Here is a 15,084-nt window from a genome sequence, read left to right as displayed (position 1 = left end):
AATTTATGGTGGATAAAATTATAATCACGGTTAAATATTCAAACATGAGATGAACTAATATTAAGAATCTAAATCACCAGAAAATAAATTATATTTTATGTTAAAACCAAATAATCAAATCTTTTAATTAATTATTTACCAAGAGAATCCAATTAAATTATCTTTAAAATTCATCATATGAGTAAAAATATTTTTCAAGTTAAAAAACAAATCATCGGGTGCATAAATTTATTCCATAAAAAGAATGTTAGAGATTTTAAAAAATAGATCACAAAGTAAAAAAAGATTAGTATAATATTAAGAAGGTCATACAAGTGTTTGAGGAAGCACAATCAAAGCTAAATACTGAACAAGAATAAGTTTTTATGACTATATTATAAAAAATCGACTGCGGTATAGCGGGATTATCCTTTGTAAATGCCTTCGACAGAATCGAAATAATATTCATATGTCATGCATTACTTGTAAATGTCATATCAAGAGGCATGATATTGTTAACAATAAGAACAAGTGGTGTACCAATAATGATTTTATTATGAGGTCGTCCAACTCACTTTAGATTTGATATACCTCTTCAAATAACTGAAATAACCATCACAAATATATCAAATCAGAGTAGTAGTGCTAAATTTATAAGGAAAGCAAAAGTGATAATATGGGATGAAGCGCTTTTGGCTAAGCGTCAAACGATCAAAACAATCGCACAGAGTTTTAGAGATATATTGGATATCGATGAACCGTTTGGTGGAAAAGTAAGAGTTTGGGAGGTAATTTCTGTCAAGTACGATCAGCAGTTCCAAAATTGACCAAAGCAGAAACTGTAAAAGCCAGCTTATCAAAATTATACTTATGACCTCAAATGAAAAATATTTAAATGATAAGAAATATAAAAGTAAGAACAGATCCAACATTCAATGACTTCTTGCTTTGTGTCAGAAACGAAGAAGAGCATCCAATAAAAGATGATTTGGTTCTTCTAGAACACTTGGTTATCAACCCCAATGGTAATAGTAGTGCATTTAATAAGGAAAATATTTTCATTATTAGATTAAAACGCAATTTGTACAAATAACATGATAGAAATTAAAGAGCTATCTTAGCTAGCAGAAATGAATATGTTAATCAACTAAAAGGTTGATTGTTAAGTTTTATGGTAAAAATAAAATATTTTTCAATTTTGACTCAACAGAAGATGATACCAACAACAACTACCAAGAAGAATACTTAAATACTTTAATACCAAATGGCCTTCTACTATACATATTTGTTGTCAAGTTCATTATTTCTTATGTATGTTAGTGTCACCATATATATAATAGACTAAGTTAAAATTGATCTTCCATTGCATATAGGTTGATTTTGAAGAAAAATATGCTTGTCATGCTACTGAAAACTTAGATCCGCTGAATAACTTATGTAATAGTACACATATGGTATATCGAAGTTTTGACAATAACGTCATACATGCAGAACTTATGATACTGATTAATGTGCTTCCAAGTATGTGTTTATCCCCGAATTCAACTTTTGTCTTCCGAAACTAAAGAATATCCTTTCAAATTTGTGTGAAAATAAATTTCAGTATGTTTATGTTTTTATAGTTATAATAAATAAAGCACAAGGACAAACATCCTAAATATTGAACTATATTTACCACAATATGTTTTCTTATATGAATAACTATATGTTGCACTTTCAAGAGAGATATCAATATCGACGACAAGAGTTCTGGTTATCGCAGAGTAACCAAAGCATTAGAAGAAAACATATACAAAAAAATACCGTATATAAAGAAGTACTATATAAGATACCATCATATTAGATACTTTTAAACTACAATACATAATTATCTACTTAACATGACTAAAATTGATCATTTATGTAAGTTATGATGATATCCTTTCATTTTGAATTCACGTATTATGTTAATCTAACAATATTTTTCAGCATTTAGATAAATGTTGTAGTATTATATATAACATTTCTCTCATTAATTAAATTTATTGTTCCTTCATATAAATAAATATTTAAATCATCATGTGCCATTATTAACGTGCAACGCACGTTTATAGATATTAGTTAAATTAAAGGGACTTATATAGTTATTGAATAATATTTTTGTTCTATATTTTTCTTTAAAGCTCCAAATTTGTTAACTCAAAGAGAGTAACTAATTATTAACAACACATAATGCATAATTAAAATTTTAAAAAATTTAAATTCAAAAAGAAAACTAATTATTACCTAACCTAACTAATTTTATGTTAAATTGCCAAGTGACCTATTGTGAGGTTGCCGCTTGACTTAATGTGGAGGCTTTTTTCTATTCTTTTAATAATATATAAATATAGATTTTAGTATCCATGATATGTGCGGATAATTTGAAAGAATATAAATCTTTAAAAGTTATTACATAATATATTATATTATTTTAATAAATATTAATTGTTATGTTATTATTTATTGTAGTGTACAGAAATATAACAAAAATTAAAGGATACACATCATATATTAATTAAATAAATTAAGTTTGTTCCTTATTTATTCTTTATTAAATTAGCAAGTACTTAGTACTATACATTTACTAATATGACTTTTATTAACTTATCATTTGGCTTAATATTTTGATGATAATTCTCTTTTAATATAACACACACACACACACACACACACACACACACACACATATATATTTATTCTTAATCTGGAAATATTCTTATCTTTTAAATCTCATTTTATTAACAACATCTCATTTTATTAATATTATAGATTAGTTTTTTTTTTCATTTTTAATTTTACATATAATCAAAATACTATCATATTTAAATCAAATTATAATTTTGAATTTTAAAAAAATATAAACAGATAAGTAATTTTACTATTTTCTCATAAATTTACTGATATTCTTAATAATTGCTATTGCTATTTTTGCATTATTTGTCATAAGCAAATGAACTTTTATTTTATCTCAACTCAAATATTTCTATCTATAAATTCGAAATAATATTTTTATCTTTAAATTCGAAATTAAATTATTTTTTATATAAGAAAATATTCGTAGTATTTTATATATATAGACTACCATATTAGGAAGAAACTTCTCCCCAATTTGAATTGGCAGCTTTCTTTTTCTTATTTTTGTTTTTTATTTTAGAATAGTTTTAAAACTCCAAATTTGTCAATTCAAAGAGATTAACTAATTATTAACAACACATAATGCATAATTTAAATTTTTTAAAATTTAAACTAAAAAAGAAAACTAATTATTATCTAACCTAACTAACTTTGTCCTAAATTGCCAAGTGGCCTATTGTGAGGTTGCCACTTGGCTTAATGTGGAGGCTTTTTTCACTCCTTTTAATAATATATAGATATAGATATAGATGGTTCAAACAATATTTATCATCTCTTTTGGTGATGAATAATAGTATTGTGAACAATAATAAACCTATTGTAATTCTACAAGTGGGGTCTTGGGATGATAGTGTTTACCAAAGCCATACTCCTACCTTGAGAAGATAGAGAGAATATTTCTAATAGTCCCTCAGTTCAAGAAAAATAATAGTACTGTGAATTATTTCTTAATTTTGTTAATTTTTTGAAAGCACACAATGTTGGAGTTGTATTATATAATTGTGATTTATTTTTATATATAACAACAAAATTCATTTTTCAACTTATATGAAATTTTGTTGCATCTCAAACAATAATAGTTTAATAATAAAATGAGTAATCTTTAGAGATAAATTTTTATTTTTATAAAATGTTTCTTGATTCATTTACTTCTCAAGTTGTATAGTAGTACATTTCATTTTCAAGATCACATTTTTATTTTTATAGTTGGGTTGTTATGACTTTATAGTTGATTCATACATCATGGTATTTTATAAAAATTTGTCATATTTCATATATAACTTTTAGGATTTATGATATAATTTTCAACACATTATTCTATTTAATTCAAAATTTTAGTGTATATTTCATAGATTTTTTAAATATATTTTTATCAGTTAAAAAGTTAAATATCCATGGTTGACAAAAAGTACATTTTTTTCTTTTTACAAATTGTACATTTTTATGAAAAGCTTTTAGTTCTAACTTTTGTCCTATTAGTGTCGAAAACTAAAGTCACAAATAAATATAAAGTTTTGTGGCTAAAGTGTGTATTATTTAATCAAAAAATTTGTTTTTTCGTTATCTCACTAATATATTTTTAGTGACGAAACTTTTTCGTATCCAAGGATTAACTAACTTTGAGACAAATAATGATTGTCGCTTATTGTCTCATATATTTTATCACTAATTGTTTATATTATTAGTGATAAAAACTGAAGTCACAATAAATACAAAATTTTATGGCTAAAAAATGTACCTATTAACTACAGATTCTATTTTGTCACTATTTTAACAATAAATATTTTAGTGACGGAACTTTTCTCGCATCCAAACTTTAATTAAAGTTGAGACAAATAATTTTGTCACAAATTGCCTACATATATTATCACTGGCTGTGTATATTATTAGTGACAAAAGCTAAAGTCACAAAGGAATATAAAATTTATGTCAAAAGTTGTACGATTTAACTACAAATTTTATTTCGTTGCTATTTTAACAACGTATTGTTAGTGACGAAACTTTTTTGTATCCAAACTTTAACTATTTTTTAGACAAATGATGGTTTGTCACAAAACTTTTGCAGCATCAATGACGAAACTAATTTGTCACTGATAATTTATTTTTGTCGCTAATATTTCTCAATAATTGGGGCCAACCCATGCTTTTGGTGGAAAACCTTAGTAGACAAAATTTTTGCTACGAAGTTTGTGTTTCGCCACAAAAAGTATATGACTCATGGATTTAAGTACGAAATGTAATTTTTGTCACAAAAAGTGAATAATTAGTGACGAATTTTCTATCGTAGCTAATAATTTCGTTGTTAAAAATCACATTTGTTGTAGTGGAAGTAATTTATCAAAATGGTGATGCCGGCCATTTAAGAAAAACTCACACACAAACCCACTTTAGAGCCTCTTCAGGGCACTTCACGACCAGATAATCAAAGATATAAATTGATGTACATCTCTCTTGAATTGTTTTATCTTCGTCCTTCATAGAAATATTAAAAAGACAACCAATAAGATATATAAATGGATAACAAACTAGTGTTCGGATAACAACGGCTTCGCCTTCCACCTTATTAAGCTTTGGACTTCCACCTTCACTAACCTGTGGGACGGGACCTCTAGGTTGGTTAAGCCTATGAGCATAAAGAAGGAAGTCTGTGCCAGAGATCCCTCTACACCCCCAAAAAGACGTATATATATTCCGGATATTTTGTCGTGGGTGCAACTAGAAAAAAATTGGCTGCTTTCTCCTCGCCTTGTCGATATAGCGCATTTTACAGGGCGCCTTTCATCAAGTAAAGGCATATTCACGTAACAATGCGTAAGTGGTCATATAATAGTTGCGAAAAAATCTCTTCTTCTATACGAGACCTAGCTCTTTCCTCCCTTTACTGAAACTCAATTGCCTAATCCTTGGTCTAATTGCGCCTTTCTCTATAGCTCGAATCGAATAGTGTCCAAGCCCGTGGTCGCAATGCCGCCTCCACGCGAGCCCTCGGTCGTCGTGAACTTACCCACATAGGTATTAGATATGGTGACAACTCGTCAAATAAGAAAGGCAAGAAACCAGCCTTGAATATTTTGATCAATGTACCCACTACGGTGCCTACCTGACAAAAAAGCTTTAAGTTATTTGAGAATAGAACAAAAGTGAAAGACTTGCATAAAGAGTATAACAGTGTCACTTATATCGGAACTTCATTCTTAAAAGGGAACATAGCTGGACAAAAATTTCAGTTTCAAGCTCTTTTTCCTCCCCCAGTAATTCACCTTCCTCAGCATCAAAGTCTTCTGATTTTGCGTTCTCTCTTTGAGTTTTCTTCTTCTACTTGAACTCTCTGTTATGACATGCTTTACCTCATCCACTATTCTACGGAGCTGACCTTCAATGAGAAGTGGTGGACTAATCTGAAAGAAGAAACAGAACCATAACTGAAAATCCTATTTTTCCATTCTAACTCAATTTCTTCCACTATTTGCTATTTCTTGCCTTGATACTAGAAGTTGAATATTAAAGAACTGTCTTAGACATGACCAAACCTGCATGCAATTATTCAATTCAGCCAACATGAATGCACATACTTCTGTCATAGGCTCCTGCGTGAGATAACAAATTAAGTATCACTTTCTCTTTTATCCAAATAGATCGAACTTAAACATTTTACCCCACACAAAAAAATAAGAGAAAGAAGAAGAAACAACATAAGTTCTGATGTAAAGAATAACCTCATGCAAAGCTTCTAGCACAGACAGTATTATATAGTCTGATAACTCCTTGAAATATGACTCGCTTTCACCTTGCGCAATCCCATTCTCAACAGCCAGTTTAGTAGAATGCAACAGGGGATACATGGCTTAAACAACAAAAAGTAGAAAATTGCATCAGCAACTGAAAATTAGAAAATTAGAAAACGTATGAAATCACGAGAATTCTCACCTCCAACAGCATATTTCCTGACATTATTGTGGGAATAGAATTTCAAAAGCGGAAGCAAGACTGAAACAACCTGTTTGATGCTTTAAGCCATTGGTGTCACTCGTTTAATTTGACTTCACTCAACAGCACATGAGAAAATGAAAATATGTCAGTGATCATTCATGCCAACCTGGGGAATCCATGGGTAGAAGTCTTCCTTTAATTCAGCAGCACAGTTGGATAGCGTGATACAGACTGTAGCTTTGTCCTCTAGGACTTTCTTCATACTGCAAGATGTGAAGCTTAAGTAAGATCCTAGGTATGCCCCCCTGATAACCACCTCTCCCAGCAGTCTTAGTACTTAATAAATCCGAAGAAAGAACAAATCAATCATATTCAAAAGAAGTAATTATTAAATTCTATTTAAAAGAAGCAATTTAAAACAAACTGTAAGTTCAGTGGCGAAACTCAAGTAGGGGAAGGGGAAGTGAGGTTGGAATCGCAGGTCCTCCCTAGGAGAGGGAGTTTTAAGTACCTTGGGTCTATTATTCAAGGGATGGGGAGATTGATGAAGATGTCACACATCATATTGGGGAGGGATGGATGAAATGGAGACTCGCTTCCGGTGTTTTGTGTGACAAGAAGGTGCCACCGAAACTTAAGGGTAAGTTCTACAGAGTGGTGGTCAGACCAACGATGTTATATGGGGCTGAGTGTTGGCCAGTCAAGATCGCCCATGTCCAGAAGATGAAGGTAGCAGAGATGAGGACATTGAGATGGATGTGCGGTCACACTAGGGCAGATAGGATCAGAAATGAGGTTATTCGCGACAAGGTGGGGGCGGCCCTTATTGAGGAAAAGATGCGGGAAGCATGGCTTAGGTGGCTTGATCATGCGAGGAGCACAGACGCCCCGGTGAGGAGGTGTGAGAGATTGGCAGTGGAAGGCCTACGGAGAGGTAGAGGTAGGCCAAAGAAGAGGTGGGCAGAGATGATTAGGCAAGACATGACGCAGTATCAGCTGACCGATGACATGACTCTTGATAGGAAGGTATAAAGGTCAAGGATTAGGGTAGCATAGTAGGTAGTCTAGAGTGTTCATAACAATAGAATTGGCATGCATTCTTGCTTTCTGTTGGTAGTAGGTTTTTATTACTAACCGTTATTTTCTTTCAATTGTTGATCATATTACTGTCTTGTTATTTTTATTCTGTTTTTATCTAAGTTGCTCGGACACGGCAATTTCTGTGCCGTACCGGTGTCGACACGACACTGACACGGGTAAGGGTGTGGGATCTGTGTCGGATCCGGTCAGACTAGATCGGGTGCGTTGACCAAAAATTTGGGAAAATTGATTTCCCTAAGTAAAGATTTGAAGAGATGGGAAACAAAATAGCTTCAAATTCGCTACTATGTAATAATTTATACTAGTTCTTTTGTCTCCTTTGAAGCTTTTTGTCTTGGTCAATCTTTGAGTTTCCATGCTGCAGGTTTCTAAAATCAAGAGCTCTCTGTTTTTTTTAGGGCAGAGAAGTTATTGATGGGTGTACTACTGGACTGAGGCATATTGGGAAGGGCTCGAATGGGTGTGTTGTACTGGAAAAAACCAGAGACATGGAGACAATTTTGTTGGGGAAGATGATTTAGAAGGACTGAAGAACGGCGCAGAAAAGAACGACTGAAGACCTAGGGACTAATTAGGAGAACTAGTTTGTTAATTGATATATATATTATAATATTTTTCCACGTTAGTTTATGAGATAAATATTACAAATATTATATTCAAAAGTTTTAAGTTTATAAAAATTAGAGTTTTAGTTGTACCAAAATAATTAGAGTTTTAATCAAAATAATAAATAATTATTTAATTGTAAACTAAATTTTCTTTTTTTATGCTTTAAAAGCACACATTTTTTTATGTGAGTAAACTTCATATATATTACAAATAAGTATTTACTCTAAATAAGCAAATTCTATTAATTAACCTAATAATACTATTTATAAATATTTTTTCTCTATTAATTAGTATATTATTGTTTTGACAGAATATGATCGCGCGAAGCCTAGAAAAATTTATAAATTGTACATAATAAAATTGACCCCTTTGTTCTCCATTATATGCTATGTTGTGACATATATTGTAAGGGTAATTATAAATCACATGATTTGAGAATGAACTAAAATAATTTAGAAAAATGTCAAAGAAGAATAATCGCGAATTTTAGAAACCAAATCAAGAATTAGAGCATTTAAGAACACTTCATTTATATTAGTTAAAGTGAATATGAATTATTTGTATTCTTATAGTATATTTTATTAGGACCGCCAATTAATATTGAGCTATTGAAATACTTGAAATATAATTAATTATTAATGGTTTAGGTTATATAACTTTCCGACAAATCACATTAATTGACTAGAGTAGGAAACTCTTTTTGATAGATTGTTTGTTCTTCCTATTAGTACAAGTTATGAACTATCGAAATATTTGAAATCTAATTATATATTTTTGGTTGGAAAAAGGTTCAATTGACTTTATCTGACTAATTTGACCAATAACAAGATATAAAACATTATCATATGTAAGTAAACAATGCATAAGGTTATATGATTTTGGGGTTTGAGGTTTGGAGTTTGATTAATAATTATATTTCTATTAAACTAAAAACATTTTCAAATTAAAATGATAAAATCAAGTGGGTAAAAATCTTATTTAATAGTATAAGTTTTGATATAACGAATTGCACAAGTTTAATCATATATTTCTTCGGGACTACAACTTAACTTTATCCAGTTAACTATTAATAAAATATTACGATATATTTAGGGCATTAATGACATTACAATATATCCAGTTAACCATTAATGACTTTTATTTCATTTCATTAGTATAAGTTTTGATATAACGAATTGCACAAAGTTTAATTATATATTTGATTAGGGCTAAAATATAGATTTATTTAGTTATCTATTAATAAGGCATACGACACTACGATGATATTATTCTTAAATAAATCATATTTATCACATTAATAAATGTCTAATCAATGTTAGTATATGCGTTAGTCTATATGTGTTAGTCTATAAATCACATTAGCATTAGTCTATTTAATAAATGTTTCTTTAGTTGTTCCCTCACCGTTGGTTTTTCCCCCACCTTTGGTTTTCCCCCCAAAAGTACAAAAGTGACCCACAAGGCTACTAATTCCTTTCAAAAGTATTTTCTCACCAAATAAAGTCCCTCAAAAGTCCAAACGCCTGCTGCCTTCATCTTGTTTACCATTCCAAACGCCTACTGCCTCCAAAGTCCATTCCATTTTGTTGCATCTTCATCTTCTTCTTTACCATTTTCTTTAGCTCTTAAAATGTCTTCTTCTACCTCTTCAACAACAAATCAAAAGGGGAAAGGTTTGTTAAGGCCAATAAAAAGTGTAGGCTCCGACTTTGATGATAAACCTCTTTGGAACCATGTCAAAGTTCTTTCACTTACTCCAAATGGTGGTGAAAATAGAATATGGTCATGTAACTATTGTAACAAAAGAGTTACGAGATCATATTCTAAAGTCAAATCTCATTTGTTAAAAATCTCCGGTCAAGGTGTTCAAATATATAAAGAGATAAGCAAAGAAGTTTGTGAAGCTTTGAAGCAAGAACATGAAGAAGCTGAAAATAAAAAAGCATCTGTACAACTTGATGTGAGGAAAAAGTCAGATTACGTATCACTTCCTGAAGGGTCGGATTTATCGCATTTTAAAAAAAGAAAAGGTTCAAACGTTGGAGCTCTAGAGAAGTCGTTCGGCATTGATAATAGAAACATCGCCGACAAAATGGTAGCCCGCATGTTCTACGCTTCAGGTTTATCTTTTAATTTTGCCAAGTCTCCTTATTTTAGAAAGTATTCAGAGTTTTTGGCAAAGACTTTTTTACCCAGTTATATTCCGCCAACGTACAATAGGATAAGAACTACCCTTTTAGCTCAAGAAAAAGCTCATATTGATAGAAAATTGTAACCTATAAGGATGCATGGAAGAGAAAAGGGTTGTCTATTTGTTCCGATGGATGGTCGGATATTAAGAGGCGACCATTGATAAACATAATGGCGGCTTCTAGTGGTGGTCCAATATTTTTAAAATCAATCAATTTAAGTGGCGTTGTGAAGGGTAGAGAATATATAGCTAATTTGTTCATTAAATCATTTGAGGAAGTTGGTGCAAGTAATGTTGTTCAAGTTATCACCGATAATGCAAGTAATATGAATCTTGTCGGTTCTACGGTTGAGCAAACTTATCCACATATATTCTGGATACCATGTGTTGTTCATAGTTTGAACCTTGCACTAAAAAACATGTGCCAACCTTCCGAAAAATTATCTCAATTTATAAATTGCAAATGGATTTTAGATTTGATTGGTGAAGTTAGTAGCTTGAAAAATTTTGTGTTGAATCATGATATGGCTCATGCTCTTTTTTAAAAGCATTCAGCGTTGTCTTTGTTGAAAGTTGCTGAAATGAGATTTGCATCTCATGTTGTCATGGCTAGTCATGTTCATCAAGTGAAAGCATCTTTGGAAAGAATGGTAATGGATGATGATTGGAGAAACTATAAGGGAGATAAAGTGATTGAAGCTAAAACGCGTGAAATTAAATCCCTTGTAATGAATGACGAATGGTGGGATAAGATTGAGTACTTTTTAAAGTTTACCGAACCAATTGTGTCTATGCTTAGAAGTGCCGATCTTGATGCTCCAAAGTTGCATCTTGTTTATGATATGTGGGATACAATGATCGAAAAAGTGAAAGCAATTATCTTTGAACAAGAGGGAAATGATCTTATTGTCGGGCAATCATACTTTTTTTATACAATTCAAGAAATTCTTGTTGTTAGGTGGTATAAGAGTAACACCCTTTTACATTGTATGGCATATTTTTTGGTACCAAAATACTACCATGAATCATGGCTTAAAGGGGAAGGCAATGGGGTTCGAAGGCTTGCTCCAAATGAGAATAGAGAGATTTCTTTAAATAGAGTTAAATACTTTCAAAGATACTTTAAAGATTCAAATGATCTAAAACAAGCGTCTTTGGAGTATGGAGTATTCGCAAGTGGTAGTGGTTTCTTTAGCGAGCCTCATGTGGTTGAGGCTATGATGTATGAGGAGCCTCTATCTTGGTGGGCTAACCATGGTGTAAACGCTCTACTTTTGCAAAGCTTGGCATACAAATTGCTTTCACAACCGGCTTCTTCTTCTTGTTGCGAAAGGAATTGGAGCACCTATTCGTTGATCCATAGTATCAAAAGAAACAAGTTAGAAACTTCTAGAGCCGAAGATCTAATTTTTGTGTACTACAATCTTTGCTTGTTTTCTCGTCAAAAAGAAACATATACAAGTGGCCCAAGCAAGTATTGGGATGTGGGTATGTCTATAATTTATGTTTTCTTGAATTTTTTTAAGCAACTATACCACTCGGCAGCACTTGCCTAGTGGCTAATATATAAATAAAATCCCAAAATGGGTCCAAAGCTTACAAGATGTCCAAACCAAAATAGAAGTTGCATGAAGCTACTAACTGTTAAAAGATAGAATCTAATGAACTAGCTATTACAACATGATAAGTTGAATGCTTCCTTCTCCTATTAGTGTATGTGAATCCATTTGTCATTGGCAAATACCAAGCAGCAGTTATCAAGCTCTCACCAGGCGCCGGGGTATATTGTCCATAGGCTAAAATGAATTCCAAACATCTCCACCACAGAGTTGAAGCCAGCATAGTCTTCCAAGAGTAGCTACTATATGATCTCCATATGCAGTGGACTGATTTTGTTCAAGTATTAATCACGTGCTCGCTCATCAAAATTAATGTGTAGAAGAGGAGTCTGGCTTTAGGCAGGCAAAAACCAGGCATGAGCTGACTTTAGGCAGGCTTTGCAAGACAAAGACCAGGCATGAGCTGGCTTTAGGCATGCTTTGCAAGGCAAAAGCCAGGCTTGAGCTGGCTTTAGGCAGGCTTTTCAGGGCAAAAGCCAGGCTAGAGCTGGCTTTAGGCAGGCTTTACAAGGCAAAAGCCAGGCATGATCTGGCTTTAGGCTGGCTTTGCAAGGCAAAAGCCAGGAAAGAGTCCAATCCCGTGAAGCCATCAGTCTGGGGTTCTTCTCTTTGATATCCTAACCCTAATGTTAGGTGATTGAAATTTGTCTAGATTGATCAACCTCCTTCCTGCACTAGGCAGTTCAGAGAATGAATGTAACTCAGATGTACCTGCAAAAGAGAACACAATGTTAGCTATAAAATCTGCCACTGAGTTGCCTTCATTGAACATATGTTGAAAGATCACATTGAAGTTGTCCTTCATCTCTATAATTTTCTTTACATCCTGTGCAATTACCCAAGGAGGATCCCATTCCCCTTCTATCGCCTTCTTCATCACCAATGAATGAGTCTCCAGTATGAGAGGGTGAAGATCATGCTCCACACAATATTCTAACCCTTGAAGAATAGCCTTAGATTCAGCCACCACATTAGTTGTCATTCTCAGGTCTACTGCCCTAGCATACACCACATCACCTTTATCATCCCTCACACAAAAGCCTAGGGAGCTAGGTCCAGGATTGCCCTTTGAAGCTCCATCAGTATTACATTTGTACCAACCATGAAAAGGAAGTTGCCATATTACTCTTGTAGTGATCAATATAGGTTTATATCCTTCAAAGTATTGAATCATGTCTGGCCATAACAATGGAATATTAGGGATCCAAGCATACCTCACCCTTGCCAGTTGATGCAATGTCCTATTTATCTCATGGATCACCCTATTTGTGGACACTGAACCACCATGTTTTCCTGTATTTCTTCTCCTCCAAAGCTCCCAAGTGATGATAGCTGGTACTGCTTGAAATAGTGGCTTTAATTTTGGACAACACTGAGCATACCACCAATGCCTTATAATCTATTTCAATTGAATCAATTGCACAAAAATTCCAACAGCCCCCATGAACAAGTTCCATACCTTCGAGGCAGTAGGACTTGTGACAAATATATGCTCAATGGATTCCTCTTGGGGCTGCTGACAACACCAACACCTAGACATCACCATTTGCCCTTGCCTCCTCCACATGTGATCGGTGTCTATTTTCTGCCTCCACAATCTCCACAATCTCCACAAGAAGAAGGATATCTTGAATGGCAAACCTTTAATCCATATTAACTTGAATTCCTGATTAGGATCAGCCCTATGCCTTAATATTTGCCAAGCACTACTAACACTGAACTTGCCTGAAGGAGTTGGCATCCAGTATGGCCTATCCCAATATCCCTCACTCCCTTCATAGTGTACATTTAGCCTTATATGTTCTGTAATTTTCTCATTGAAAGTTTGATTTAGCAGCTGATCATCCCATGCTTCCCTTTGCCGTTGTTCTGCCACCTCCTGAAGACCTTTATTGATTGGAAAGTCTCCAGGTAATACGTGATAAAGTGCACCCAATCCAGTCCAATTTTTATGCCAAATATTAGTTGTTCCACTCTTCAATTCTCATACGATCTCATGTTCTACTTCTTCCCTAGCATTCAGCATTTGTTTCCAAACATGAGACCCTCCCCTAAAATGTACCATTGTTGGTAGGTCCTTCTTGAAATATTTATTCCACATGAAATTAGACCACAAAGATTTTGTGGTCCTAAACCTCCACCATAGTTTAGCAAACAGTGCCCTTGAGACATCATTTAAGGACCTAAAAACTAGCCCCCATTCCTCTTTAGGAAGGCAAAGATTTTTCCATGAAGCCAAGTGTCTGCTTCTCCCTTATTTCTTTTTGCTCCAAAAGAACCTAGAAAAAGTCTTATGTAGATGCCCCAGGATGCTGTTTGGTGGATCAAGGACTGATAACATGTGAATTGGTATACTTTACAACGCACTAGAGATGAGTGTTGCCTTTCCTCCAAATGACATCAACTTTCTTTTCCATGAATGTAATTTAGTCTTCACCTTCTTGATAAGATCCTCATAATAGTCCTTCCTCCTTCAAGTATAAAAAATAGGACACCCTAGATATGTGAAGGGGAATTTATCTCTTGTAAATCCTGTAATAGCTCCAACTGCCTGAAACAATCCATTAGCAACCTTTGAATGTATGTAGTATGAACTCTTATCTTTGTTGATCACCTGACCTGATATCTTCTCATAGTTCCCCAACAGTGCCATAATCTTGCTCAAAGAGGGAGGATGAGCAGATGCAAAGATTATCGTATCATCAGCATATGCCAAGTGGTTTAACGGATCAGATCACTTAGGCTTTCCAAATCCCACAAATGACTTTATATTAAGGATCATCTGACTTGAATTTATATTTCCTTTAGTATTTTTTTTAAAAAAATCATTTTTATTTTAATTTTGCTTTAGGTGGAGACCGTTTTGATGTTGATGAAGCCACCAATGATCTACTTGACTTATTAATCGATGAACCTCAACTAGAAGGAGTCATTTTTGAAGAGGAGATTGAAGATGTGCAAGAAATTGATCTTGAAAATATTGAGGAAGAATGCTAAATG

At 33.0% G+C, this 15,084-nt stretch overlaps 2 protein-coding genes across 2 annotated transcripts; both read left to right on the top strand.

Annotated features, from left to right (window-relative positions):
• The first annotated feature begins 7,287 nt into the window (after positions 1-7,287).
• On the top strand, positions 7,288-8,186 carry LOC138902097 (uncharacterized). The gene is made up of 2 exons (XM_070189909.1): positions 7,288-7,590; positions 8,064-8,186. The coding sequence occupies exons 1-2, from the start codon at positions 7,288-7,290 to the stop codon at positions 8,184-8,186; spliced, it is 426 nt and encodes a 141-aa protein (XP_070046010.1).
• A 2,449-nt stretch (positions 8,187-10,635) lies between these two features.
• Positions 10,636-15,081, top strand: LOC104093657 (uncharacterized). Its single transcript, XM_070189908.1, has 3 exons — positions 10,636-10,786; positions 11,021-11,953; positions 14,936-15,081. The coding sequence occupies exons 1-3, from the start codon at positions 10,636-10,638 to the stop codon at positions 15,079-15,081; spliced, it is 1,230 nt and encodes a 409-aa protein (XP_070046009.1).
• Positions 15,082-15,084: the final 3 nt, after the last annotated feature.

The sequence above is a fragment of the Nicotiana tomentosiformis genome, chromosome 11 (genome assembly GCF_000390325.3).
Source record: "Nicotiana tomentosiformis chromosome 11, ASM39032v3, whole genome shotgun sequence".
Lineage (NCBI taxonomy): Eukaryota > Viridiplantae > Streptophyta > Magnoliopsida > Solanales > Solanaceae > Nicotiana > Nicotiana tomentosiformis.
Note: the sequence above shows the minus strand (reverse complement) of the source record. Positions and strands in the feature narration are given on the sequence as shown.

Excerpts from the sequence above, each read along its gene's own strand:
- LOC138902097 (XM_070189909.1), top strand. The coding sequence starts at position 7,288 with ATGAAGGTAGCAGAGATGAGGACATTGAGATGGATGTGCGGTCACACT. Across the intron at positions 7,591-8,063 it reads ACATGACTCTTGATAGGAAG|GGCAGAGAAGTTATTGATGG; the intron begins GTATAAAGGTCA and ends TGTTTTTTTTAG.
- LOC104093657 (XM_070189908.1), top strand. The coding sequence starts at position 10,636 with ATGGCGGCTTCTAGTGGTGGTCCAATATTTTTAAAATCAATCAATTTA. Across the intron at positions 10,787-11,020 it reads AGTTATCACCGATAATGCAA|CGTTGTCTTTGTTGAAAGTT; the intron begins GTAATATGAATC and ends AAAAGCATTCAG. Across the intron at positions 11,954-14,935 it reads AAGCAAGTATTGGGATGTGG|GTGGAGACCGTTTTGATGTT; the intron begins GTATGTCTATAA and ends ATTTTGCTTTAG.